The sequence below is a fragment of the Cervus elaphus genome, chromosome 27, assembly GCF_910594005.1.
Source record: "Cervus elaphus chromosome 27, mCerEla1.1, whole genome shotgun sequence".
In the NCBI taxonomy this organism is placed as follows: domain Eukaryota; kingdom Metazoa; phylum Chordata; class Mammalia; order Artiodactyla; family Cervidae; genus Cervus; species Cervus elaphus.
This window is the reverse complement of record NC_057841.1, coordinates 28,704,774-28,731,082: the sequence shown is the minus strand read 5'-3', so window position 1 is coordinate 28,731,082 and position 26,309 is coordinate 28,704,774. Positions and strand designations below refer to the sequence as shown.

At 39.7% G+C, this 26,309-nt stretch overlaps 1 protein-coding gene across 2 annotated transcripts in view; it reads left to right on the top strand.

The window, feature by feature from the left end:
* The first annotated feature begins 394 nt into the window (after nt 1-394).
* Nucleotides 395-26,309, top strand: part of MEP1B (meprin A subunit beta) — a 34,294-nt gene continuing 8,379 nt past the window's right edge. Inside the window, exons 1-10 of one of the 2 annotated variants that reach the window (XM_043889637.1) lie at nt 395-548; nt 2,758-2,776; nt 3,617-3,661; nt 3,748-3,791; nt 8,810-8,888; nt 16,707-16,824; nt 18,345-18,523; nt 20,638-20,856; nt 21,769-21,921; nt 24,419-24,634. In XM_043889637.1, coding sequence (XP_043745572.1) covers nt 486-548; nt 2,758-2,776; nt 3,617-3,661; nt 3,748-3,791; nt 8,810-8,888; nt 16,707-16,824; nt 18,345-18,523; nt 20,638-20,856; nt 21,769-21,921; nt 24,419-24,634 — 1,135 coding nt within the window. In that variant the 5' untranslated portion in view covers nt 395-485. The remainder of the gene's footprint in view (nt 549-2,757; nt 2,777-3,616; nt 3,662-3,747; nt 3,792-8,809; nt 8,889-16,706; nt 16,825-18,344; nt 18,524-20,637; nt 20,857-21,768; nt 21,922-24,418; nt 24,635-26,309) is intronic. The other variant, XM_043889639.1, reaches the window with a different exon arrangement.

Sequence of the window (26,309 nt, the reverse complement as noted above, 5' to 3'; positions counted from 1 at the left end):
TTTTGTATTACAAATCAATACATTTTTATTAAATGAATGAACAACAAATAGTGATGGACATAACTAGATATATTAAAGCAGCTCAGGGCTAGAAAAGCAGAAAGAACTTCACAGATGTTTACATTTGAAAGATTGAGATTAGAAATTAACTTGGTATTATTGTTCTCAAGTGGCAGTTAATAATCTTGGGGCACAGTATTGCACATTAGAGAACTTATTTCGTTAACAGTTCTCAGTCAGGCGCTTGGCTATTGAATGTTGACACAGGGGAAATAAAAACCTACAAAAAAACAACCAATGAGCTCTGCAGAGCTGTGCTACGGATTTGGACTTTAACTTTTTGATTGGAGGTATTACTACGGCAGTCGGCTGACCTGCCAGAAGGATCATTAAGATCAAAGGCTATACCTTATGATGTTTGCCTTTTAAAAAGTAAATGCTACGCTGAATTTCATAGTTCACAGCTTTCAGCTGGAAGTGACAGCATGAATTCTTGGTATCTGCCTTGGTTTCTGTGCTCTCCTGCCCTCCTCTTGGTTTCTGGCTTGGTAAGGAAACAATATAGGGAAAAAAATTAGAAAAACTGGGGATAGTTGATACTTATTACTAAAGAACAACCTGTCTGTTTTTTGTTTTTTAAGGAATTTCAAAATGTTAATGAAATTAAATATTGTTTGTTTGTTTGTTTGTTTTGGTGAGCAGGGGCAGGCAGAGTACTGGGAGTGAGAAGAAGACGCCCCAGAGGAAAAGTCAGGGACATGAGATAAAATTACGTTTTCTCTGCAGTTTCATTGTTGTGTAACAAGTTTTCTTACGATAAGATGGAAATTTGAAAATCATTCCGTTTTTACTAAGGAATGTGATATGTATTGCTGTTATAGGAATGTGAGATGTGACGGAGTGAATAATGAATGTCATGGGCACAGCCAGTACTTAAGTTTTGTATCATGGAATATCTTCTTCTTCATCAGGTTAGACCAGTCTTTCTACAATGACAGGTAGTTGGTGCCACAAACCAACTTGAGGTTTTATTTATTATTTTTATTGGAGTGTAGGTGATTTACAACGTTGTGTTAGTTTTAGGTATGCAGCAAAGTTAATCAGTTATACATATAATCCACTCTTTTCCTTTCTTTTTTTTAAAGATTCTTTTTCCATATAGGCCATTACAAAGTATTGAGTAGAGTTCCCTGTGCTATACAGTAGGTCCTTATTAGTTACCTATTTTATATAAGTGGTTTGTACATGTCAATCCCAATCTCCCAACTTATCTCCCCCTCTAACACCCCCTGGTAACCATTACTGAGGTTTTTAATGAAGTGTCAGATGCCTGGGGAGAATCTTTATTTGTGATTTTTAAATAACAATTATTATGTTGAGCTAATATTCTGTGAACAGAACTACCTCAGTGAGAACAAGAGATACCATGGGAGACTCATTAAAACTGTAATTATGAATGAATGCTTGGTAATGTTTTTTCGGGAGGTGTGTTGGCATTCATCTGTGAGGGTGTGCCTGTGTATGGCCAAGGTGTGAGACAATCAAGACACTAATTAATATAAAAAAGCGTGGTCACCATCCAACCTGTTTATCCTCACTGCTTGCCAGATACCCCAATTGATTCTAGCATGGAGATTCTAGTACCTACAGGTAATCTGTATTTAAATAAAATTGTCCCTTACATTTGTATGACATTTTATTATAGTTTGTCACATTGTTTCACATTACATCATGTAACTGTCATAATACCCAGAAAGCCAGCACTAACCACATTGTACAGATACTCCAAGTATCCGAGTACCAGGAAGGTGAACTGACCTGCTGGTAATTGGTAGAAGCAGGAATAAAAGCCAGACCTACTGTCTATAAGTCCATGAGCTTTTTAAACTGGACTTCATTATGAAATCTCAGGTTTACTTAGTTTTCTCCACTGGGTATGTGGTCTGGGTTTCATTTAGTCTGCACCTGCCCACTTGCTTCAGTTGTGTCCCACTCGTTGCGACCACATGGACTGTAGCCCACCAGGCTTCTCTGTCCATGGGATTTTCCAGGCAAGAATACTGGAGTGGGTTGTCATTTCCTCCTCCAGGAATCTTCCCGACCCCGGCATCAAACCTGCGTCTCCTGTGTCTCCTGCCTTTGTTGGTGAATTCTTTACCGTTGAGCCACTGAGGAGCCCTTCATTTGGTCACTTGTAGAGAATTTATTTTCAGTTTGTTGTTTTCATGTGCAAAGTATAGCCATAGATTTTTTTTTTTCTGAAGTATTTGGTATTGACTTTGAAGACAAAGTCTTGAGTGAAATGTGACATTAAACCATGGTTAATGAGGTCTTCAATAAAATTTTCTGTTTAAAGCATCATTATAAATTATAATGTTTTAATGCCTAGAATAAGTCATTAGATTTTTCAAATGAAGCTCCATGAATTCTTTAGAAAGTCATGTTTAATGTGAACACTTATTGGAGGGCAGGACTCATGTTCTGCCTTCTTTTGAATCTGAGAACTTGGCTTCTTGCTTCACCCCTTCAAATTCATACAACAGACTGTTTCATTTTTTATATGAAATGAGAAGACCCTTGGGTCAAAAAGTTAACTTAGACTCTGATTTAGTTCTCTTGAATACATGCCAGAAACTAATCCATAATATTAAGGAAAAAACAAAACCCCACAGATGGCTAGATGGAAATTGGAATCAATAAGACTATTATGTCACAGACATCATAATAATATCATTTTTTTATGTGTTTGTTTCCCAGCCAACTCCAGAAATCTTTGGTGAGTCTATTTTGAGTTTTGCCCTATGGGACTGAGCAGGGCACAGCACACATAGAAAAAGAAGGTCGTGTGAATAATAGAACAACAGAACAGAAGAACTTAGGACACACTTCATGCTAAGCACAATGCATGCTTGCACTGAACTTTGATCAAGCACTGGCTTCTTTTGATTTATTGAAGAACATTTTATTGTTTCTGCTCAGGGATTCCACATACTCAGCAAAAAAAAAAAAAAAAAAAATAGATGATGGTATAAGAAAGTCCAACATAGTGACTGACATATTGGCATCCCATAAATGTCTACTATTGTTATTTTTGCTACCTTTGTGCCAAATCAGATAAACCTGATGTCCTTCCTATTCAGTTGTACACTTAGAGACTTGGCCATATTATCTACCTTTTGAAACTTTAGAATAATTCAAATATAGATTAGGAATTTTGCTTGAGAGCTCCAAGGTACACTATTAGCAAGGAATATACATATATGGATTGATTGAACTAAGTTTACCTTGTGTAAACATTTGCTTCCTATATAGTCATCTAATCTAGTCTTTCAAATTAATATTATATGGAGTGACCAATTTCTTATTCCTGAAGTTGTCATTTAAGGGACATGGATAAAACAAGAGCGTATGTATGCAAAACTCCATAGCCCCAAGCCTGACTCAAGGGAGGTTCTCAATCAATCAATCAATCAATCAATCAATGTATATTGAATCAGAGCATGGTACTCTCTTATCTGAGACAAAAGAAACTTGCTTACTCCTAATCAGTGGTTGATAAAGATTTTCTTCTTTCATAAGCACAACATTCAATGTGTTTTTGTTATTTTTGTTAAAGATGTAGATAATGGACTTGACCGGGATATATTTGATATCAATGAAGGTTTGTGGATTTTTAATTTTACATTCTTTATTAAGTGGGGAGTTTGAATCCAATTTGCTAACAAAAATTTTTATCTTCCTTCTTAGATCTGGGACTGGATCTTTTTGAGGGAGACATCATACTTGATGAGGTGAGTTGAAACAATGTAAGGAAGAACTTTCAATTAATCACTGCAAGCTGAAATCAAGTACCTGACAATGATGGGGCAGTGTGGACTTTGTTAAACCCAACTGTCTCTAAGGATGTAGGATCATAGTTGACACATTTAGTCAATGAATACATTATGTGCTAAGGGATTCACATAATGGTATCTTCATCATTCATTACTCAGATTCTTTGTGGTTGAAGACTGTCACTCACCTTGCACGCTTTGCTCTTACTGATCTAAGTGATTTTCATTATTGCAATGCTTCCCTGGTAACTCAGCTGGTAAAGAATCCGTCTGCAATGTGGGAGACCCCTGTTCAGTTCGTGGGTCAGGAAGATCCCCTAGAGAAGGAATAGGCTACCCTCTCCAGTATTCATGAACTTCCCCGGTGGCTCAGATGGTAAAGAAACTGCCCGCAATGTGGGAGACCTGGGTTTGATCCCTGGGTTGGGAAGACACCCTCGAAGTGGGCATGGCAACCCACTGCAGTATTCTTGCCTGGGAAATCCCATGGACAGAGGAGCCTGGTGGGCATGGGGTCACAAAGAGTTGGACATGACTGAACATAAGCACACATGATATTTTTGTTTTTAAATAGAACCTCACTGATTAAAGCTAGTTGAAGCAAAATTAAATTGAATTGGTAAATTTAATGATTTAATTATCACTTATCATTCATAATTATAATTAATTATAATTATAAATATAATTAATATAATTAATATATCATTAATAATTTAATTATCATAAGAGAGAGATTTTGTGATTTTTACTCCGACAGCTGAGAATAGTGTTGCCACGTAAAGATCCTCCTAAAATATTCATAAAGAGTACTGGTTCTTACTTCGCCATCATAGCACACAGATAAACACAGGTATCATGTTTAAACATCCCTCAACCCCCATATGAACTTCAACTCAAGAAACAGAGCTACAGTGTTTGAGGTTTAGTCCTTGGTCTGCTCTTCTCCCCTTCTTGATCCGATCCTGTGTCAGGGCTTTAAATGTCACCTCTATGCTGACGACTCCAAACGTATAACTCTGGTTCATTCCTTCCCCCAAGTTCCCGACTGGTCTATCCTGATGCTAATCCGTCAGTTCCATTGGAATATTTATGAGATACCTCAACATAATGTGTCCTCAATTCAACTCTGATTTCCCACGAAAGCTGTCCCTCTCCAGTTTTCCCTCTTGGTAAAGTCATCACCACTCCCTCTCCCCACTCCACTGAATAATAAGTAAAAAATCCAGGAGTCACCTTTGCTTCTTCCCTTTTCTTCACCTTGCCATCCTCTCCTTCACTAAGTTCTAACATTTCTATCTCCAGTGCATCTATACTCCTAAGAATCCACTTTTCTTCGATTTATCTACTTCAAATGCAGATCTCCTAGAATCGTTTCTACTCTGTCCCTGTCCCCTGTCCTCCACAGCAAAGTGATCTTTTAAATTAGCAATGCCACCTTTTTACTTCCCGCCTTGAGACTCTTCAATGGCTTCCTCTTGTATTTAGAATAATATCCAGATTGACCCACAGCCTCCAGGACCTTGCATGATTTAACTCCTGCCTACCTTTCCTCCCATCTCCTCTCCTCTTTAATCTCATCTCATTAGCACACTGGCCTCAAACATGCAAGAGATACCAAGCATATACCCACCTTGGAGTAGAACAATGACTGTTTCCTTTGTCTAGAATGATCTTTCCAAATTCAGTTCAGTTCAGTCGCTCAGTCATGTCCGACTCTTTGCAACCCCACGGACTGCAGCTCACCAGGCTTCCCTATCCAACACCAACTCCCGGAGTTTGTTCAAATTCATCTCCACTGAGTCAGTGATGCCATCCAACCATCTCATCCTTTGTTGTCCCCTTCTCCTCCTGCCTTCAGTCTTTCCCAGCATCAGGGTCTTTTCAAATGAGTCTACTTGTCGCATCAAGTGGCCAAAGTATTGGAGTATCAGCTTCAGCATCAGTCCTTCCATTGATTATTCAGGACTGATTTCCTTTATGTGGACTGGTTGGATCTCCTTGCAGTCCAAGGGACTCTCAAGAGTCTTCTCCAACATCACAGTTCAAAAGTATCAATTCTTCAGTGCTCAGCTTTCTTTATAGTCCAACTCTCACATCCGTACATGACCACTGGAAAAACCATAGCTTTCACTAGATGGACCTTTGTTGGCAAAGTAATGTCTCTGCTTTTTAATAAGCTGTCTAGGTTGGCCAAAGCTTTTCTTCCAAGGAGCAAGCGTCTTTTAATTTCATGGCTGCAGTCATATCTGCAGTGATTTTGGAGCCCCAAAAAATAAAGTCAGCTACTGTTTCCACTGTTTCCCCATCCATTTGCCATGAAGTGATGGGACCAGATGCCATGATTGTGGTTTTCTGAATGTTGAGTTTTAAGCTAACTTTTTCACTCTCCTCTTTCACTTTCATCAAGAGGCTTTTTAGTTCCTCTTCACTTTCTGCCATAAGGGTGGTGTTATCTGTGTATCTGAGGTTATTGATATTTCTCCCAGCAATCTTGATTCCAGCTTGTGCTTCATCCAGCCTGGCATTTCACATGATGTACTCTGCATGTAAGTTAAATAAGCAGCGTGACAATATACAGCCTTGACGTACTCCTTTCCTGATTTGGAACCAGTCTGTTGTTCCATGTCCAGTTCTAACTGTTGCTTCTTGACCTGCATACAGATTTCTCAGAAGGTAGGTCAGGCAGTCTGGTATTCCCATCTCTTAAAGAATTTTCCACAGTTTGTTATGATCCACACAGTCTAAGGCTTTGGCATAGTCAATAAAGCAGAAGTAGATGTTTTTCTGGAACTCTCTCACTTTTTCAATGACCCAATGGATGTTGGCAATTTGATCTCTGGTTCCTCTGTCTTTTCTAAATCCAGCTTGAACATCTGGAAGTTCTTGGTTCACTTACTGTTGAAGCCTGGCTTGAAGAATTTTGAGCATTACTTTGCTAGCTTGTGAGTGCAAATTGTGTGGTAGTTTGAGCATTCTTTGGGATTGCCTTTCTTTGGGATTGGAATGAAAACTGACCTTTTCCAGTCCTGTGGCCACTGCTGAGTTTTCCAAATTTGTACTCAATATGCCAGCATTTTCACAGCATTGTCTTTTAGAATTTGAAATAGCTCAGCTGGAATTCCATTACCTCCACTAGCTTTGTTCGTGGTGATGCTTCCTAAGGCCCACTTGACTTCACATTCCAGGATGTCTGGCTCTAGGTGAGTGATCACACCATCATGATCATCTGGGGCATGAAGATCTTTTTTGTATAATTCTTCTGTGTATTCTTGCCACCTCTTCTTAGTATCTTCTGCTTCTGTTAGGTCCATACCATTTCTGTCCTTTATTGTACCCATCTTTGCATGAAAAATTCCCTTGGTATCTCTAATTTTCTTGGAAAGATCTTTGGTCTTTCCCATTCTACTGTTTTCCTCTATTTCTTTGCATTGATCACTGAGGAAGGCTTTCTTATCTCTCCTTGCTATTCTTTGGAACTCTGCATTCATATGGGTGTATCTTTCCTTTTCTACTTTGCCTTTCACTTCTCTTCTTTTCATAGTTGTTTGTAAGGCCTCCTCAGATAAACATTTTGCCTTCTTGCATTTCTTTTTCTTGGGGATGGTCTTGATCTCTGCCTCCTGTACAATGTCACAAACCTCCGTCCATAGTTCTTCAGGTGATGTCCAAGGAAACTTTCAAGTCTGGCTCTTTCTTATCACTCTCATTTCACCTTCCATGTCATCCTTTCAAAGAGTCCTGTCCTGACCACTTTATCTAATGCACTCCCCCCAATTCCTTTATTCTTGTTCGAATCTCCCTTTTTATTTCCTCTGCTACTATTAAATAGATCCTGTTTAAACTTTTTTCTTACATGCCATTTGTCTCCTCCACTAGAGCCTGAGAAATGAGGAGACATTGGTACTTTTGTTACCAATGGATCTCTTTTCTCTTGAACAGTGTTCATTTCATTGACTGGATGAATACATTAATGAAATATTATGTTTTCTATTCCAAAAATTTCAATATTTTAAAATTTTTTGAAAACTTTGGTATAGCTCATGTGGAACATTTTCTCATATTGTGAGATCAAGATGATTGAAGTTTTGCTATCACTTCTTTCTTATATGTTTTTAAATCTTTAGTATAGGAAACTAGTCTATGAATCTACCATATTTGTAGCCCAGTTTTACATCAGTCATTATTTACATGATTTTGCATGGTTCCTTCTTCAACTTCATCAACAAAGTTAATGATAGTAATTAATGATTTCCCATCAGGCAATCATAGAATTGTGAATGAACTGATCACATATCCTGTGCCTCCCTCTCACTCATCTGGCTTTTACAAATGCTTTGCCAAAACCCTTCAGGGAGTTAGGGGTTTTGAGGGGCCTGAGCCACTCATCTCCTTGCATGGCCCTGCAGTAAACATTTCTTTGCTCCAAACTCTGATGTTTTGGGCATATAAACTTGCACTAACACTTAAAAGGATATGTAAAAATATGAATAATTGAAGTGAAATAAGATTAAAGGAAATATTAATGCTTGCCATTCTCCTTATTAAAAAAGAGAAGTTAGTGATTTCTTCCTAAAACTTTTGTTATGATATGATAAAAGTAGGTGTATACACACATGCGTACATGCATACACACACAGACAGTTTGTTTAGGTTGCCTTGTTGTTATTTAGTTCCTAAGTCCTGTCTAGATTCTTTTGCGACCTCATGACTATAGCCCGCCAGCCTCCTCTGTCCATGGAATTCTCCAGGCAAGAATACTGGAGTGGGTATTCCCTTGTCCAGGAGATCTTCCTGACTTATGAATTGAACCTGAGTCTCCTGCTTTGGCAGGCAGATTCTTTACCACTGAGCTACAGGGAAGCCCTTAGGTTGCTTGGGAAAGCTTAAAACTTCTTTTATTTCTGGGTTAACTATTGCTTGTTTCATAGTTTTTGACTGATACCTTCAATGACTTCTTTCTCACTTATTTTTGACAGATACAAGAAAGAAATGCCATCGTTGGAGAAAGATATAGGTGGCCTCATACTATTCCATATGTTCTAGATGAGAGCTTGGGTTAGTATGAAATTTGGAGTGTGCACAAATAACGTATGTTCCTAACAGAATAGGATGACGGTATTTTCAAGGGAAGACTCACATGGCCATTAAGCATTTTGTTTGTTGCTTTGTGTGGCTAAGTGTGTGTGTGTGTGTGTGTGCATTATCAGTTGTGCTTGACTCTTTGTGACCCCATGGATTGTAGCCTGCCTAAATACACTTATGTAAAAATAAATCAGCAAAATGAAGAATGAACAGAACCTAGATGATTTTGTATGAAATATTTGCTGAGTTTTGACCAGTAAAGGGCTTCCCTTGTGGCTCAGCTGGTAAAGAGTCCGCCTTCAATGTGGGAGACCTCGGTTTGATCCCTGGGTTGGGAAGATCCCCTGGAGAAAGGAACGGCTACCCACTCCAGTATTCTGGCCTGGAGAATTCCATGGACTGTATAATCCATGGGGTCGCAAGAGTTGGACGTGACTGAGCAGCTTTCACTTTGACCAGTAAAGGGATTAATTCAGCCAAGGTTTACGGAGCGCCTACTCTGTACTGGACAGTTGGAACATAAAGATTCAGAAGCTAGTCTTTATTTTAAAGGAGAGGCTTCATCTATGTTCAGACTTCACTCATGACTGAAAAACAAGCAGCAAACAAACAAACAAAACTCTAGGAACTGTCATTATTTTACTAACATTTTATTTTGCCAAGTCAGGAATTTAGTAAGAACCCACTTTCTTTTAATCATCCTTTTTTTATAAAATAAATAATGTTTTAATACTAAAAAGTCAGAAGAATCTAGTCCAAAAGAAGGGGCAAGTTTTCTGTATTAGAAATTTATTGTCATGGAAAACACTAAACAAAATTCTCATTTTACCCATGGATTAGTAAAAATGATATCACTGACCAGCATCAGTTTAGGAACTGCCATTTGGGAAATTTTCACTTAAGTATCATTTATTTGGGCTTCCTCAGTTGGCTTAGTGGTAAACAATCTACCTGTATACAGGAGATGCTGGAGACAGGGTTGGATCCTTGGGTCTAGAAGATCCCCTGGAGGAGGAAATGGCAACCCACTCCATTATTCTTGCTGGGAAAATCCCATGGACAGAGGAGCCTGGTGGGCTATACAGTCCATGGGGTCACAATGAGTTGGACATGACTGAGCGGCTAACATCATACGTTTCAGTGTGTGTGCTCAGTCATGTCCAACTCTTTGCGACCCCAAGGACTGTAGCCCACAGGCTCCTCTGTCCATGGAATTCTCGCGGCAAGATACTGGAGTGGGTTGCTCTTTCCTACTCCAGGGAATCTTTCTGACCCAGAGGTTGAACTCGTGTCTTTTGCATCTCTTGCATTGGTAGGCAGATTCTTTTTCACTAGCACAACCTAGGAAGCCTCATTTCAGTAGAGATAATTATAAATCAAAAGCTAATTATATAGAATGGAATACATATTATGATTGATATGTTCAAAGAGCTATGGGAGCCCATTGGAGGACATTTAACTCAAACTAGATATAAAGGCATATACAATAGGGGGCAAGTGACCCTGTGCAGTAAGGCTGCTGTGAAGCTTGTGCAAGTTGTACTCCACACATGGGTGCCTGGGGAGGGGGGCAAGTGGGACTGAAATTAAGTTTGCATTATATTCATCAACAGGCATTCATCTCTTTGAATAAAGTGCTATTCATCCACCTACCAAGACAGTCCTGGCAGTATCTGTTCAGATTTGATGCCTGTTTCTTCCTTCCCTCTTTCCATTCTTCCTTCTTTCCTTTCTTAATTAAAGTATGTTTGATTTATAATATTGTGTTAGTTTCTGGTATACAGTGAGGTGCTTCTTTCTAAGCCCACTGTGTGGGCTAGTGCAGCCACTGACAGCAAGCGAAGGATGCTCTAAGCAGACAGATCACTATGTGCAAAGGCATGGGGAAAGGAGAAAATCACTGGTTAGAATTAGGTTGATAGTGGGGAGATAATGAATTTGAACAGGTAGGCAGAATCCAGCCTTGAGTCTTTCCTGTGTTAAAGAACTTGGTGTGTATACCAAGGGTCATGTGGAACCACCAAAGGTTTTAGTGCAGAAATGAGATCATTATCATTCTTGTTGCAGTCCAGAAGATGTATTATCAGTGGGGCAGAAAAAGAGTAGGGAGATCAGTTAGACTGTTGAAGAAATTCAGAGAAGGATTAAAACATTTCTAAACCAAGACTCTCTCAGTGATGATAGACAAGAGTGAATCATTCTAAGAGAACCTTAGGAAGCAATTAGATTCGGTGATTGTGAGAGATCAAGAAGAAGGTGGGTCTAGGGAAAGAGGGGCTAGTGCCCAGGATTCGTTCTTAGGTGACTGGGTGGATGGCAATGACTTTAACAAGAATAGGGAATATGTCTTGAAGAGGGTAAGATGGAGAAGTATGGTGGAAATTGCTTTTTGGCATGCAGAATTTGAAATGCTTCAGGCTCACTGTGGTGGAGACATCATATGATGTCTTGGTGTCTGGTCTGGTCATTCAAGATAGAGAGATCTAACAGGGAGTTACTAAGGGTATGGGAGATGGTTGAAGCCATGGGTATGGATGAGTTTTTCACTGATACCTTGCATATCACACATACGCCATAGATAATGGATCTTTCTGGATGACCCAGGAAGATTGTATTGAGTTAGATGGCAGAGTGGAATTCAGCCTGGGAGAGCAACTTTTTGGAATTGATATAGATGGAAGATCTGATAGAAGTTTTTGAGAAGGCAAGACTGGCCATAAACAAATGAAAAGCCAAGAGTAGGGTAGAAAAAGCCAAACAACAGTCATTCATAGAATTAGAAGCTATGAAGAGTTGTGTAACATGAGGAGAAAATGATGTCCATTGACTTTCGGAATTGACGGGGATCTGAAACACTTTATTAAAATATAAATTTTTTTTCAGCTTTATTGAGGTATAATTGACATGAAATTGTTAGATACTTGGTATACATTGTAGTGATTTTACATGTGTATACATTGTGAAAGGATTCCCCCGTTGAGTTAGCTAACACATCCATCACCTCACGTATTTTTCTTGTGCGTGTTTGTGAGAACATTTATGTTCTACTCTCTTAGCAAATTTCAATTGTGCAATACAGTGCTATCAACTATAACACCAAGTTTTACATTTGATCCTTGGGCCTTATTTATCTTATAGCTGAAAGTTTGTACTTTTACTAACCTCTCCTTATTTAAATATTTATTTTTGGTTTTAATCTTTTGATTAAAAGTTTAAAAATACTTTTGTTTCAAAATCACTTATATGTATATATACATGATTAAAACTTTATATATATAAAACTGTATTCTCCTGTGTTCCATGAAAGACCAGTGAGCTTTTTTTTTTTTTTCTTTTTAAATTTGGCTGCACCAGGTCTTTGTTTCAGCACATGGGATCTTCTATCTTCACAGGGGCATGCGGGATCTTTTTTTAAGTTGCGGCATGCAAATTCTTAGTTGTGGCATATGGGGTCTAGTTCCCTGACCAAAGATTGAACCCGAGCTTCCTGCACTGGGAGCATGGAGTCTTAGCTACTGGACTACCAGGGAAGTCCCCAGTGAGCTTTAATTTGACTGTACCTCTTAGGTTATTTTTGCCATGCATTTTACCTAAAGCTTATATGTCCTAACCATATAAGCTTTACATACCTGTTTCTTTTTTTTTTAATTTTTGCTTTTTAATTGAAGTGCAGTTGATGTTTAATAATATGTAAGTTACAAGTATACAACATAGTGACTTAAAATTTTTACAGGTTATACTACATTTTTGCTCATTATAAAATATTGGCTATATTCCTCATTTGTACAGTATATCCTTGTAGCTTCAGTTCAGTTCAGTCGCTCAGTCGTGTCCGACTCTTTGCAACCCCATGAACCGCAGCATGCCAGGCCTCCCTGTCCATCACCAACTCCTGGAGTCCACCCAAACCCATGTTCATTGAGTAGGTGATGCCATCCAGCCATCTCATCCTCTGTCATCCCCTTCTCCTCCTGCCCTCAATCTTTCCCAGCATCAGAGTCTTTTCCAATGAGTCAGTTCTTCGCATCAGGTGGCCAAAGTATTGGAGTTTCAGCTTCAGCATCAGTCCTTCCAATGAATATTCAGGACTGATCTCCTTTAGGATGGACTGGTTGGATCTCCTTGCAGTCCAAGGGACTCTCAAGAGTCTTCTCCAACACCACAGTTCAAAAGCATCAATTTTTCTGCACTCAGCTTTCTTTATAGTCCAACTCTCACAGCCATACATGACCACTGGAAAAACCATAGCCTTGGCTAGACAGACCTTTGTTGACAAAGTAATGTCTCTGCTTTTTAATATGCTGTCTAGGTTGGTCATAACTTTCTTTCCAAGGAGTAAGCATCTTTTAATTTCATGGCTGCAGTCACCATCTGCAGTGATTTTGGAGCCCAGAAAAATAAAGTCAGCCACTGTTTCCACATTTATTCCCTTATTTGAGCCTCCAAACAATTTTCAGGATAGACACTAGCCTCATTAAGCTTTGATAAAAGGCCCAGACAAGCAAGCTCCTTAGACATTCAATTCAAAAACAGTCATGTGGTGGTCAGTGTCATCACCCCTTATTTTAAGGATGTGTTAAATATGAAGTAATGATCCAAATGTGATATTTACAATACAAAAAATGTAGAAACAGTTTAAATATTTGATAACAGGAATTTACTTATATGTTACAGTCATATAAGGTGGCTATTAAAATGGTAAAAATAGTATTTCATGATGAAGCAAGATTTAAGATGTATTACTTAGTGAAGTGGAGAAGGAAATGGCTACCCACTCTAGTATTCTTGCCTGAGAAATTCCATGGACAGAGAAGCCTGGCAGGCTATAGTCCATGGGGTTGCAAAGAATCAGATATGATTTTGTGACTGAATATTTAGTGAAAAAATAGTTTATAAAATATTATGAAGGCTGAGACTTTATTGTTTATAAAAATATGTGTATTGCACATGTATTCATAAGAAAAGTATGATAAATGTGCTTGGTTATTTCTGTGTAATATTTTAAATCTTTCTTTTTGTTTATAATTTCTAACTTATTTATAATAAACATGTATTATTTTTTCATAGCTACTTTTAGAAAACTTATTATTTAAAAAAATTATTGTTACTTTAAAAATATTTATTTAGCTACATTGGGTTTTAGTTGCAGTGCGAGACCTTAGTTGCCTCTTGGCGTGTGGGATCTTAGTCCCCACCAGGGACTGAACCCAAATCCTCTGCACTGAAAGGTGAATTCTCAACCACTGGACCATGAGGGAAGACCCTGAGCATGTATCATTTGTGTGATATTATAAATGGTTGAATTCCGAGTGCCTGTTAGAGATTCATGGATTTTAGGTCCTATGTGTACCCTGTTCTTTACCTTCACCTAGACTGAGGCATTCTGAATAATGTCTTTAAATTGTCTGTGAAATGGACATGTAAGAAGATAGAAGAAAATAAACGTTTGATAAATGCTCATGTTATAGTAGTGCCGCCTTATCCTTGGGGCATATGTTCCAAGACTTCCAGTGGATGGCTGAAACTGTGGGGAGTACCAAACCCTATATATACTATGTTTTTACCTAATCTATGTACGTATGATTAAGTTAAACTGATAAATTAGGCACAGTAAGAGATAGTAACTAATGAGAAAATAGAATAATTATAATAACCTATAATAAAAGTTATGTGAATGTGGTCTCTCCAAATATTTTACTGAACTGTGTTATCCTTCTTGTGATGATGGGACATGATGAAATGCCTACTTCATGAAATGAAATGAGGTGAATGACGTAGGTGTTGTGATGTATTGTTAGGCTACTATTGACCTTCTGATGACACTTCAGAAGGAGGATAGTCCTGCTTTGGGCAATGCTGGGTCATTGAGCCTTGATGAAGTCGATGAGTGGATACTGAGAGCAGATGATGGACGTCCGAGATTGGGGAATCCCTGGCGGGATGGAGCAGCATGGCATAAGGTTTCCTCAGGCTGCTCAGAGCAGCATGCAGTTTCATGATCATGAACTCTTATGTCTGCAGTTTTCCATTTAATATTTCTGGACTTTGGTTGATGGCAGGTAACGAAAGCCACAGAAAGTGAAACCACAGACCCATGGGGACTACTGTGCTTGGAACTTCACCTCTTCTTTCTGTGCTAGCCTTACAATATTCCTGCAAAGTCGATTTTATTTCCCCACTTAGCTGGTCTTGTGATAATACCAAAACTCCAAAGATGAATTAAATTGGCAAAGATTATGCATCAAAAGTAAATGGATAGAAAGCTAGCAGGAAGTTATTATATAACACAAGGGGCTCGTCCTTGTGGTGTGATGACCTAGAGGGGTGGGATGAGGGGTGGTGGGAAGGAGGCTTTAGATGGAGGGGACATAGGTATACTGATGGCTGATTCACGTTGTTGTATGGCAGGAACCAACACAATATTGTAAAGCATTGTCCTCCAATTAAAAAAAATAGGAAGGACTAGAATAAGAATGGGGCTTCCCTGGTGGTTCAGAATGTAAAGAATCTGCCTGCTATTCGGGAGACCCAGGTTCAGTCCCTGGGATGGGAAGATCCCCTGGAGAAGGGAATGGCAACCCACTCCAGTAGTCTTGCCTGGAAAATTCCACAGACAGAGGAACCTGGTAGGTTACAGTCCATGGGGTTGCAAGGAGTCGGGCACGATTAAGCGACTAACACTTGTCACTTTTCACAGAATAGGAAAATCCACACAGAGAGAATGCAATGGTTTAATGGGTACAAAGTGTCCTCTGGGGGTGATGAAGGTGTTTTGAAACTAGACAGACAAGGTGTTGAAGAACATTAACGCATGTACGAAATTGCCCCTGCAGTGTTCACTTTTGAATGGTTAATTGTTTTTATAATTGTTTAATTTCTAACTTAACAGTTGTTCATTGTTTTAATTGTATAAAAAGCATAAAGTTAGCTGCTCAGTCATGTCTGACTCTGGTTTAGGAAAAAAGTAAGTAGTGAGGATAGGAGAGAACTTAGGTGTGTCTGGTTGGAACCAGTAGACACACCATCCTCTCTGTCACCCACCGCTGGCAGCCACCATCCTTCACTTCACCAGTACCTGCTCTGATTTGTGACCATCTCTTCATATGCACCTGATATGGCCCTTTCCCCCAGATTGCCCTCTGAGCTTCTTTTCCTGCATACCTTTGTTGGTCTCTTGCCCCTGCCTTCTTTGAGCACTTTTCTGTCTAAACTGTTAGCATCAGTCAACTTGGAAGCAATGGTTCTTATTCATGTTTTAGACCCTGAACTCATTTGAGAATCTTATGAATGCTTTCCCCAGAAATTGCACTTTGCTGAGAAGATATGAATAGAGGTATAGACATAATTCTTTGAATACTATCTCAACATATTCATGGTCCCTCTCATCTCAAGGTCCTCAGATTAAAAGCTCTGCTGCGAGCCTTTAAATATATATTATAGCTTCTTAGATGAAGCATGTGACAGTGATGGCTCACTTTGGTTGCCTGTGAATGAGTGTATGTGTTCTCTGAGGTAAGGAAATGCCCCCCACCCTTTTATTTTTGCTATCTGAGCTCTACTGGCTCTAGAGAAATATACATGGGGCAAAATAAGATAATCTGAAGAACAACCAAATATTTACATGCGATACTTAATTGATACTGTATACTAAGTTATGTAAAAATAAAATGCTAAATTTACATAGAGGGACTAACTCATGATAAACAATATATTGCAGGCCCTGTTTCCATGGTGAATTGTTCAATGGTGATAATTTTAATAGGTTTATTTTTGTTTGTTTTCTTCCTTCAGAGATGAATGCCAGGGGGGTTATCCTCAAGGCATTTGAACGCTATCGCCTAAAATCATGCATTGACTTCAAGCCTTGGTCTGGAGAACCCAACTATATATCAGTGTTCAAGGGCAATGGGTAAATTGAAGAGTTTGTCTTCTAAGTGTTCTGAGGAGAACTGTTGTGGCTGGGACATTGCATCAGAGTGATTGCCCTGGACCCTAACCTTGAGGGAGGCTGGGGCTTCCATTGCTATTTGCTGGGTGTAATTTCCCTCTAGCCATAAAACCAGACTGCACTGTCTCAATCTTGTAAAGACAAGGAGGGTGGAGTCACATGCCATCCACCCTAAGACTCTGACCTTCAGTCTGTTTGTAGTTTCTGCACTCCTTATTTCTTTTATTTATTTAGTTGATCAGTGTTCGGTCTTTGTTGCTGCATGGGCTTTTCTTTAGTTGTGGTGAGTGGCGGCTACTTTCTAGTTTTGGTGTGTGGGTTTCTCATTGCGGTGGCTTCCTTGTTGCAGAACTTGGGCTCTAGGGCCCTCAGGCATCAGTAGTTCTGGCACATGGGCTCTAGAGCACAGGCTCAATAGCTGTGGTGCACGCGCCTAGTTGCTCCATGGTATGCGGGGTCTTCCCGGACCAGGGATCAAACCCATGTCTCCTGCATTGGCAGGCAGATTCTTTACCACTGAGGCACCAAGGAAGCCCCTCTTTTTTTTTTTTTTTTTTAAAATATTTACTTATTTAGCTACACCAGGTCTTAGATGGGGCATGTGGGATCTAGTTCCCTGACCAGGGATTGAATTCAGTCCCCTTGCATTGGAAGCTGGGAATCTTAGCCACTAGATCACCAGGGAAGTTCCAATATGCTCCTTATTTCTGCCTTCAAGTAAAAGCCGTCTGTACGCATGCGAGCACATGTATCTAAATTTATTTTAACCCAAGAACTCTTGTTGTTCAGTCTCTCAGTCATGTCCAACTCTTTGTGACCCCATTGACTACAGCACTCTAGGCCTCCCTGTCCCTCACCATCTCCCAGAGTTTGCCCAAGTTCATGTCCATTGAATCTGTGATACCATCCAACCATCTCATCCTCTGTCACCCTCTTCTCCTTCTGTCTCCACTCTTTCCCAGCATCAGGGTCTTTTCCAGTGAGTAAGCTCTTTGCATCAGGTGCCCAAGTTTTGGAACTTCAGTTTCAGCATCAGTTCTTTCAATTAATATTCAGAGTTGATTTCCTTTAAGATTGACTGGTTTGATCTCCTTGCTGTCCGAGAACTCTTAGTACTTTGCTTAAGAAGATGATAGTTATTTGATTCAAGGTCAGCAGTTCTGAGTGGTTGCTCTATCTGTATAAAACCCTTATTCAAGGACCATCTGAAAAATTTTGGGATATTCAGAAAAAATCAGGCCAGGCTGAGTGGAGGGTGATTTACTCCTTAACATTTGGTGTCAGCCCAAGTTCTCCAAAGATCATGTGGTCTGGAAGGCTTTTCATACCTCACTGGGTTTTGGGAGAAATGCACGGTGTTTAGACACAAGTGAAAGATCTAGGATCTTAGGTAACCAGGTAGATTAGGCATTAAGGATTTTGCTCTAAGACCTTAACCTACATCAAGCCTCTTCTCCTTGTACTGTAAACTCCCCTGTCAGCTGCTGGTCTTCAGTGGGGAAGCAACTTACTAGGATGCAACAACTGTCCATCGGAGAGGGCTGCGACAAAATAGCAACGGTTCAACATGAGTTTCTCCATGCCCTTGGGTTCTGGCATGAACAGTCACGGTCCGATCGGGATGACTATGTCAGCATAATTTGGGACAGAATTATTTCAGGTACGTTTATCTTGTTGTTTTACATTGTTTTAAACTTAAATACTGAATTTCTAAACATGTGCTTTCTTCTGCCACTGGTGTTGTTTATTAATAATGGGAAAACTCTGATGTGATCTAATTTCATTTGGCTCTGGGCTTCCCAAGTGGCACTAGTGGTAAAGAATCTGCCTGCCAATGCAGGAGATGCAAGAGACACAGATTTGATCCCTGGGTCGGAAAGATCCCCTGGAGAAGGGAATGGCTACTCATTCTAGTATTCTTGCCTGGAGAATCCCATGGACAAGGAGCCTGGTGGGCTATAGTCCATAGGGTCTCCAAGAGTTGGACATGGTTGAGCACATTTGGCTGTAATTCAGTAAGAGTTGAAGTGCCTGAAGGCCATTGGGGAACAGTTTTCCAGAACCCCAGTTTGAGCTGGATGTGATGTTAGGAACCAGTGTTTCCTAAAGAGCATTTTATGGAGCACTGTCCGGCAATTTTTTCATAGGTGTTTTGTAGAAAGGAATCTGTGGTCAAATTAACTTGGGAAATCCTAGGTTAAAAGAAATTGAATTTAGCTATTTACACTGTTGTACTGTTCAGAGTCTTTGCTCGACTAACACAAACTGCAAATCTCCAGCAGGAGCGTTTTCCAAAGTGACTTGATCTTGGCCTTTGTGTGTGTGTGTGTGTGTGTGTGTGTGTGTGTGGAGTATTTGGTTGTGTAATCCTTTGGAGCCCATATTGGGAAATGCTATAGTAGTTGGACAGCTGGAACTTTTTGTGACTTTGTGCTCAAAGTCAGAAAGATTTTTTTCCCCCCAAAATGTGTTTATTTGACTGCACTGGGTCTTAGTTGTGCCACACGGGATCTTCATTGCAGTATGTGGGATCTATTTCCCAGACCAGGGATCAAACCTGGGCCTCTTGCATTGGGAGCATGGAGTCTTAGCCACTGGATCACCAGGGAAATCCCCAGAAAGATTTTAATAGCCATGTCTGACTATAACTCATGTTTTCTGCAGTGACATTTTGTTTCCCCATCTGTCTTGCCTCCATAGGGTATGGTGAAGGGGATGGGGAGGCAGAGAAGTGAGAGGGGAGGGATGACATGGCTATCAAATGAGGCCAGTGAGGGTTACTCTGTGCTGAGGGACCCTGACACCACAATCCCAACACCACATTACTTGCCCCTGCCTTTGTCCCCACCCCAAGTCTGGGGGAAGACACTATAGCTGAGTCTAAAAGATTTCTAGAGCAAGAGAAGTGCTTAGCTTCAACCCATGGCCTCATTCTGCAGGGTTTCCAATGTCTTATTTTTTTGGGAAACTTCTGCCTTGATTTGATAATGCATCTTTATGTACTGACAATCAGACCCATTTGTAGTGATGCTAAGTGGTCAGGAATCTTCTCTAAGTGTATTTATTTACATACATCTACACACATTCCAGTAACTGAGAAATCACTGATGATGTCAATCCTTCCTGCATTATCATCCCCATCCCATTCCACCACGCCTCCCAAAGTCCTCTTGTTTTCATCTCCGTCCAGTGAAAATACCTACATCTCGTCATTGCAGTCAATGACGCTGAGTGTTTCAACAATATCTTTTAGACCCTTTCTATCTGTTGTTGTTATTCAGTTGCTAAGTCGTGTCTGACTCTTTGTGACCCCATGGACTGCAGCATGCCAGCCTTCCCTGTCTTGATTTCCTTTGACTGGTTTGATCTCCTTGCAGTCCAAGGGACTCTCAAGAGTCTTCTCCAGTACCACAGTTCGAAAGCATCAGTTCTTCGGCGTTCAGCCTTCTTTATAGTCCAATTCTCACATCCATTCGTGACTACTGGAAAAGCCATAGCTTTCCGTTAGCAGTTCTTAGAACCTTAGGACAAATGCTAAAGTCCAACTTTGAGCTGCAATGAAACCTTAGACAAGTTCAGCATGACAAGTGGTATAATTCTAAGTTTGAATAGTCTATTCCAAGACAGGAGTGTTTGAAGCACTCTTGAAATATCATCAAGCATCAGTTGTAACCAAGATTGCGCAATGTTTATTATAGTCTTTATTTCTAAGTTAACAGTCTTTGGAGTAAGACAAACTAAATTTTGTAATTAAAATTTTTATTTATCATTTAGGCAAAGAAAGAAATTTTGACTCCTATAATGATCAAGTGATAGACTCCATGAATGTTCCCTATGATTACAGCTCAGTGATGCACTACAGTAAAACTGCATTCGGAAATGGATCAGAACCTACAATTATAACAAGGGTCCCGGACTTCATGGATGTGATTGGCCAGCGAATGGATTTCAGTGACTCTGATGTCTTAAAGTTGAATCAACTGTATAACTGCTGTATGTGACAGATTCTTTGACATGATTTATCTTCCTTTCTGCTCTGTAGGAAAACATTCTACTCTGTGCTGGGTTTTCTGAAATTATAGTTAATTATAGGTTGATAGTTGAAGTTTTATGTTCAAAAAGGAAAAAAAAAAAAAAAACAAAAAAGATTATCACCCAGATCCCAAATGACAACATGGAAGTAGCATTTTTCTTCTCATGTGTTCTGGGCTTCAGATTTAAAAACCATCTGAGTCCTGTCACAGCGTGCCCCCTTCAAGTTTCTGAAGCTGTTGCTAACTCAAATGTATAGACCAACTATATTCAAAACTCTTTTCAGTCCAAATGAAGTATACAGTCATAATATAAATAAGTTCAAATAACTTGAGTTGTGGTTTATTAATCTGAATAACTAGATGAATGTAGACTCATATTTCTTTCTTTTCAAAATATTTATTTGGTTGCTCCAGATCTTAGTTGTAGCACTTGAAATCTTTGATCTTTATTGCAGCATGCAGGATCTTTTTAGTTGCAGCACGCAAACTCTTAGTTGTGGCATGCAAACTCAGTTGTGGCATGTGAGATCTAGTCCCTTGACTAAGGATGGAACCTGGGCCCTCTGCATTGAGAGCACAGAGTCTTAGCCACTAGACCACCAGGGAAGTGGCTAGACTCAGGTTTCGAACACAGTTAGTTAATCTGATAAACAAGACTCAGGGAGGCAGTTTATACAGAGCTCACAGCTGATTGATTGTCTTGGTTTTGCAGATATATCAAGAGATCTTCAAGCCACCATCACCCTGACTCAGTGACGAGTCCCCTTTAATATCACCCTAGAATTCCTAGTTCTTCTAGATGAGCTGTTTTTACTACTTAGCTTACTGCGTTAGATCTGCATGTCAGTAATTGTTTCTGTTGCTTTGGTAGCCTCCTCCTTGAGCTTTATGGAGTCCTGCGATTTTGAGCTGGGAAATGTGTGTGGGATGATTCAGAGTTCAGCAGACAGTGCTGACTGGCAGCGGCTCTCCCAGGTCTCTGAGGGGCCAGAGAGCGATCACTCCAACATGGGCCAGTGCAGAGGTAACAGCAGTGAGATTCTTCTGGGTTTTATTCTCAGCGCTTCTAGCCTTTTTCTTACTTTCTTCTTTTTAAATTTACTTTTAATTGGAGGTAATGTTTTTACAATATTGTGTTAGTTTCCGCCATACACCAACATGAATCAGCTATAGGTATACATATGTCCCCTCCCTCTAGAACCTCCCTCCCACCTCCCACCCCTTCCCACTCCTCTAGGTCATCACAGAGCACCAGGCTGAGCTCCCTGTTTTATACTGCAACTTGCAACTTCCCACTAGCTATCTATTTTACATATGGTAATGTACATGTCTCCATACTGCTCTGCCAATTTGTGACACCCTTTCTTCCCCTGCTGTGTCCAAAGTCTGTTCTCTACGTCTGTGTCTCCTGCAAATAAGTTCATTAGTTCCATTTGTCTAGATTTCATAGCTATGCATTAATATACAATATTTATTTTTCTCTGACTTGCTTCACTCTGTATAACAGGCTCTAGGTGGCCTTTTTCTTTGCTGCGAAATACTGGGATCTGAATTCTTATTTGTATTAGAATTACTAATGATAGCCCACTAGTGCTACCTAAGAATTGGTTCTGTATGTTATAAGGATATGGTTAATGTCTTTGCTTTTACTATCTGAGTTTGCTTTTTCCCCATGGCTCAGCCCTGGGCTCTGTGAAACCTCAACCCATAGTATATGCCTACTGCAAGAGGGGGCTGCCACTCTCCGGAAGAACTCTTACCTCTGGAAAAGTGGGGCTTTGTTTCCTCAAAGCTTTCAGAATCCAAGAGATCTTCCAGTAAACAGCACCAGACTGGGAATTAATCCATTTCAGAACTTCAGCTGATTGAGGTTATACATTCCTGTTGCAAACATACTTAAAATGAATGTAGCAAGTACAATGTATTTAATTTTACTCAGATGAGTAAAAAATTTCTACTGAAATTTTGTTTTGAATCAAATAATCATTTTTTAGCTACAGATACATTTTTACTTATTTGGTAATTTCTGGCAGCAAATAGGTAAAACTAGACTTCAGAACCCAGGACTGTTGCTTGACAGCTCAGATGGTCTGGGCAAGCCTTGGGGTCTCTAAGAGCTTTTCCTTTTTCTTTTATGGGGGTTGGTGAGGACACGACAGATATTGTTTAAAGGTACAAACTTGTAACAAGTAGTAAATTAGCCCTAGAGATAGAATGTACAGCATCATGAATATAGGCAACAATATTGTATTATAATCATCAAATCTGCTAAGAGACTAGACTTCACTATTCCCAGCACCAAAAAAATGATGCTATGTATCAAATAGAAACACCAAATTATTGCCAGGATGGCAATGAGAAGCCAATATATAAATGTGTCAAATGAACATGCATACCTTAAATTTACACAATGATTCAGTTCAGTCGCTCAGTCATGTCCAACTCTTTGCGACCCCATGAACCACAGCACGCGAGGCCTCCCTGTCCATTACCAATTCCCGGAGTCCACCTAAACCCATGTCCATTGAGTCGGTGATGCCATCCAACCATCTCATCCTCTGTTATCCCCTTCTCCTCCTGCCCTCAATCTTTCCCAGCATCAGAGTCTTTTCCAATGAGTCAGCTCTTCACATGAGGTGGCCAAAGTATTGGAGTTTCAGCTTCAACATCAGTCCTTCCAATGAATATTCAGGACTGATTTCCTTTAGGATGGACTGGTTGGATCTCCTTACAGTCCAAGGCACTCTCAAGAGTCTTCTCCAACACCACAGTTCAAAAGCATCAATTCTTCTGTGCTCAGCTTTCTTTATAGTCCAACTCTCACATCTATACATGACCGCTGGAAAAATCATAGCCTTGACTAGACGGACCTTTGTTGGAAAATAATGTCTCTGCTTTTTAATATGCTGTCTAGGTTGGTCATAACTTTCCTTCCAAGGAGTAAGCGTGTTTTAATTTCACGGCTGCAATCACCATCTGCATGTCACATATTTTCAATAAAAAATATTTTGTAAATGTAGATATAAACAGTGGATAGTGGTCCTCCATAGATACTACTGTAGGAGGGGGGAAGGGGTGGAGAGAGAGGCTAGACTAAGCAGGTAACACTTTTTTCCATTTTTTAAAAGATTTTTTTGATGTGGACCATTTTTAAAGTCCTTATTGAATTTGTTACAATACTGCTTCTGTTTTATGTTTTAGTTTTTTGGCCCGAGACATGTGGGATCTTAACTCCCTGAACAGATTTTGGACCTGCACCTCCTGCATTGGAAGGTGAAGTCTCAACCACTGGACCCAGGGAAGTCCCCCCTTTTTTCATTTTTGAAAACTACCGACTGTAGTAAGAAAAAAGTGATCTAATATTGCTATTTTCATGGTCTTCCTGCTCCAAGATCTGCATTTCAGTGCTCAAAACAGTGCCCTGCATACAGTGGGAACTAAATGGAAGCAGAGCGGCCACAAGATATGCATTCCTGTACCCAGTACCTGTATTCTCAGTTCTGCTCTTATCCTCTTAACAGGTTCTGGCTTCTTCATGCATTTCAACAGTAGCTCTGTAAACAAGGGGGCCACAGCAATACTGGAAAGTAGAATACTCTACCCTAAACGAGGATTTCAGTGCTTGCAATTTTTTTTGTACAACAGTGGAAGCCAAGATGACCAACTGAACATCTATGTCAGGGAGTATTCTGCGGCTCATGTGAGCAGCACTCTAACCCTTGTGGAACAAATAAAAGGTACGATATCAACATTTTTATTCTTGCATTCAAAGTGAGGCAATCTTTTTATTTTTAAAATTTTTGTCTTGTATTGGGGTATAGCTGATTAACAATGTTGTAGTAGTATAGTTTCAGGTAAACAGCGAAGAGACTCAGTCACACATATGCATGTATCCATTCTCCCCCAAACTCCCCTCCCATCCAGGCTGCCGCATAACATTGAGCAGAGTTCCCTGTGCTATCCAGGATGTCCTTGTTGGTTATCCATTTTAATTATAGTAGTGTGTACAAGTCCAACCCAAACAGAGCGAGACAATCTTAACGTTTTATTTAATGCAGCCACTTACAACAGGGTAGGGGTTATGAACCTAGAACCTAGAACCTCATCCTCCTTGTTTTATGCTGTGGTTAGGAAGCTAAAATGAAAATGCTTTCTGTGCTATAGAATATGTGACGCTAACTTAAGAAACTGTAGATTGGTCTCTGGTGTTGGTGAAGTTAGTTCTTGGCAAGTAATAAAATAGAATGGAAACTAGCTTAGGCAAAATGGGAAGAGTTACTGGCTCAACATAACTAAATTATAGGATGAAGAAGAGAGAAACTGGCTGCAGGTAGGATGGGACCTGTCCCTGAATATGGCTGGGGGCCTTTCCTGTTATCTCAGAGGGGCTTTGTCCAGAAAACTGGTGCTTTGGCTGTCTCACTTCCCAGTTTGCATTTTTATATTTTACATTTATATTACAAATGTACCATCAGACTAGAGAAGGATCTCTTCCTCTAATTTGTAGCCTAAAAAAAATAAATTCCAATGCAGGATTCTAATTGTTATGATTTGGGTTAAATGTATCTTCTGGAGCAATTTGGAGTGGAGAGAGGGCAACACCAATGGGGTGGCCACCCTTCCTTCCAATCGTGTGTCTGGGAGTTGGGTCATGTTGACCAGCTATTAGATGGTTCAGAAGGTTCCCTGAGGGAGGGAGGGGTAATAGGCTGGTGACTATATTACTGTTTGCTTCACATATTGACTTCTTGATTTGAATGAATTGACTAAAACCTATGATAAAAATTGATCCATGTTATGCCATATATCATGCCATTTCCCCCCTGTTTAACAAGGAGAAACAATCTGAAACATAGATGATATTTCCCTTCAAGACCAGTTTAAGCTGAGGTTCTTAATCTCATATTATACATACATGTATATATACCATATAGTATACGTGTATATAATATGTATCTAATGCATATGCAAAAGATTATAAATAAAATTATTGCATGCATACATGACTATACATATATAATCCTTTGCATTAGCAATCTGTGGGTGTTATTACTGATAGATAATAGCACAAAATGTACTTAAGAAACCTGTCTAGAAGTCCAGAATTTAAGCTGAAAGTACTGATAAAAATCAAGGGGAAGCTCTCATGAAAGATTTTTATTCAATCCAGGGTCTTTCCAAGGACAACAGTGTTTCCTGTAATTTGGATCTTTCTAACTGATTTTTGAGCAACATGTTTCTCATTAAGTGCTAATACATTTAAGTTTTAAGGCACTGTGTTAACTACTGTTTGACATGAATTCCTGAGCTATTCTTTCTCTGGGTAGGGGGAACTTCTGAAAATTGTTTAATGTACTTCTTCTTATTTGAGTGTGTGATATAAGAAAATAACACAAGATGTCCTATGGTGCA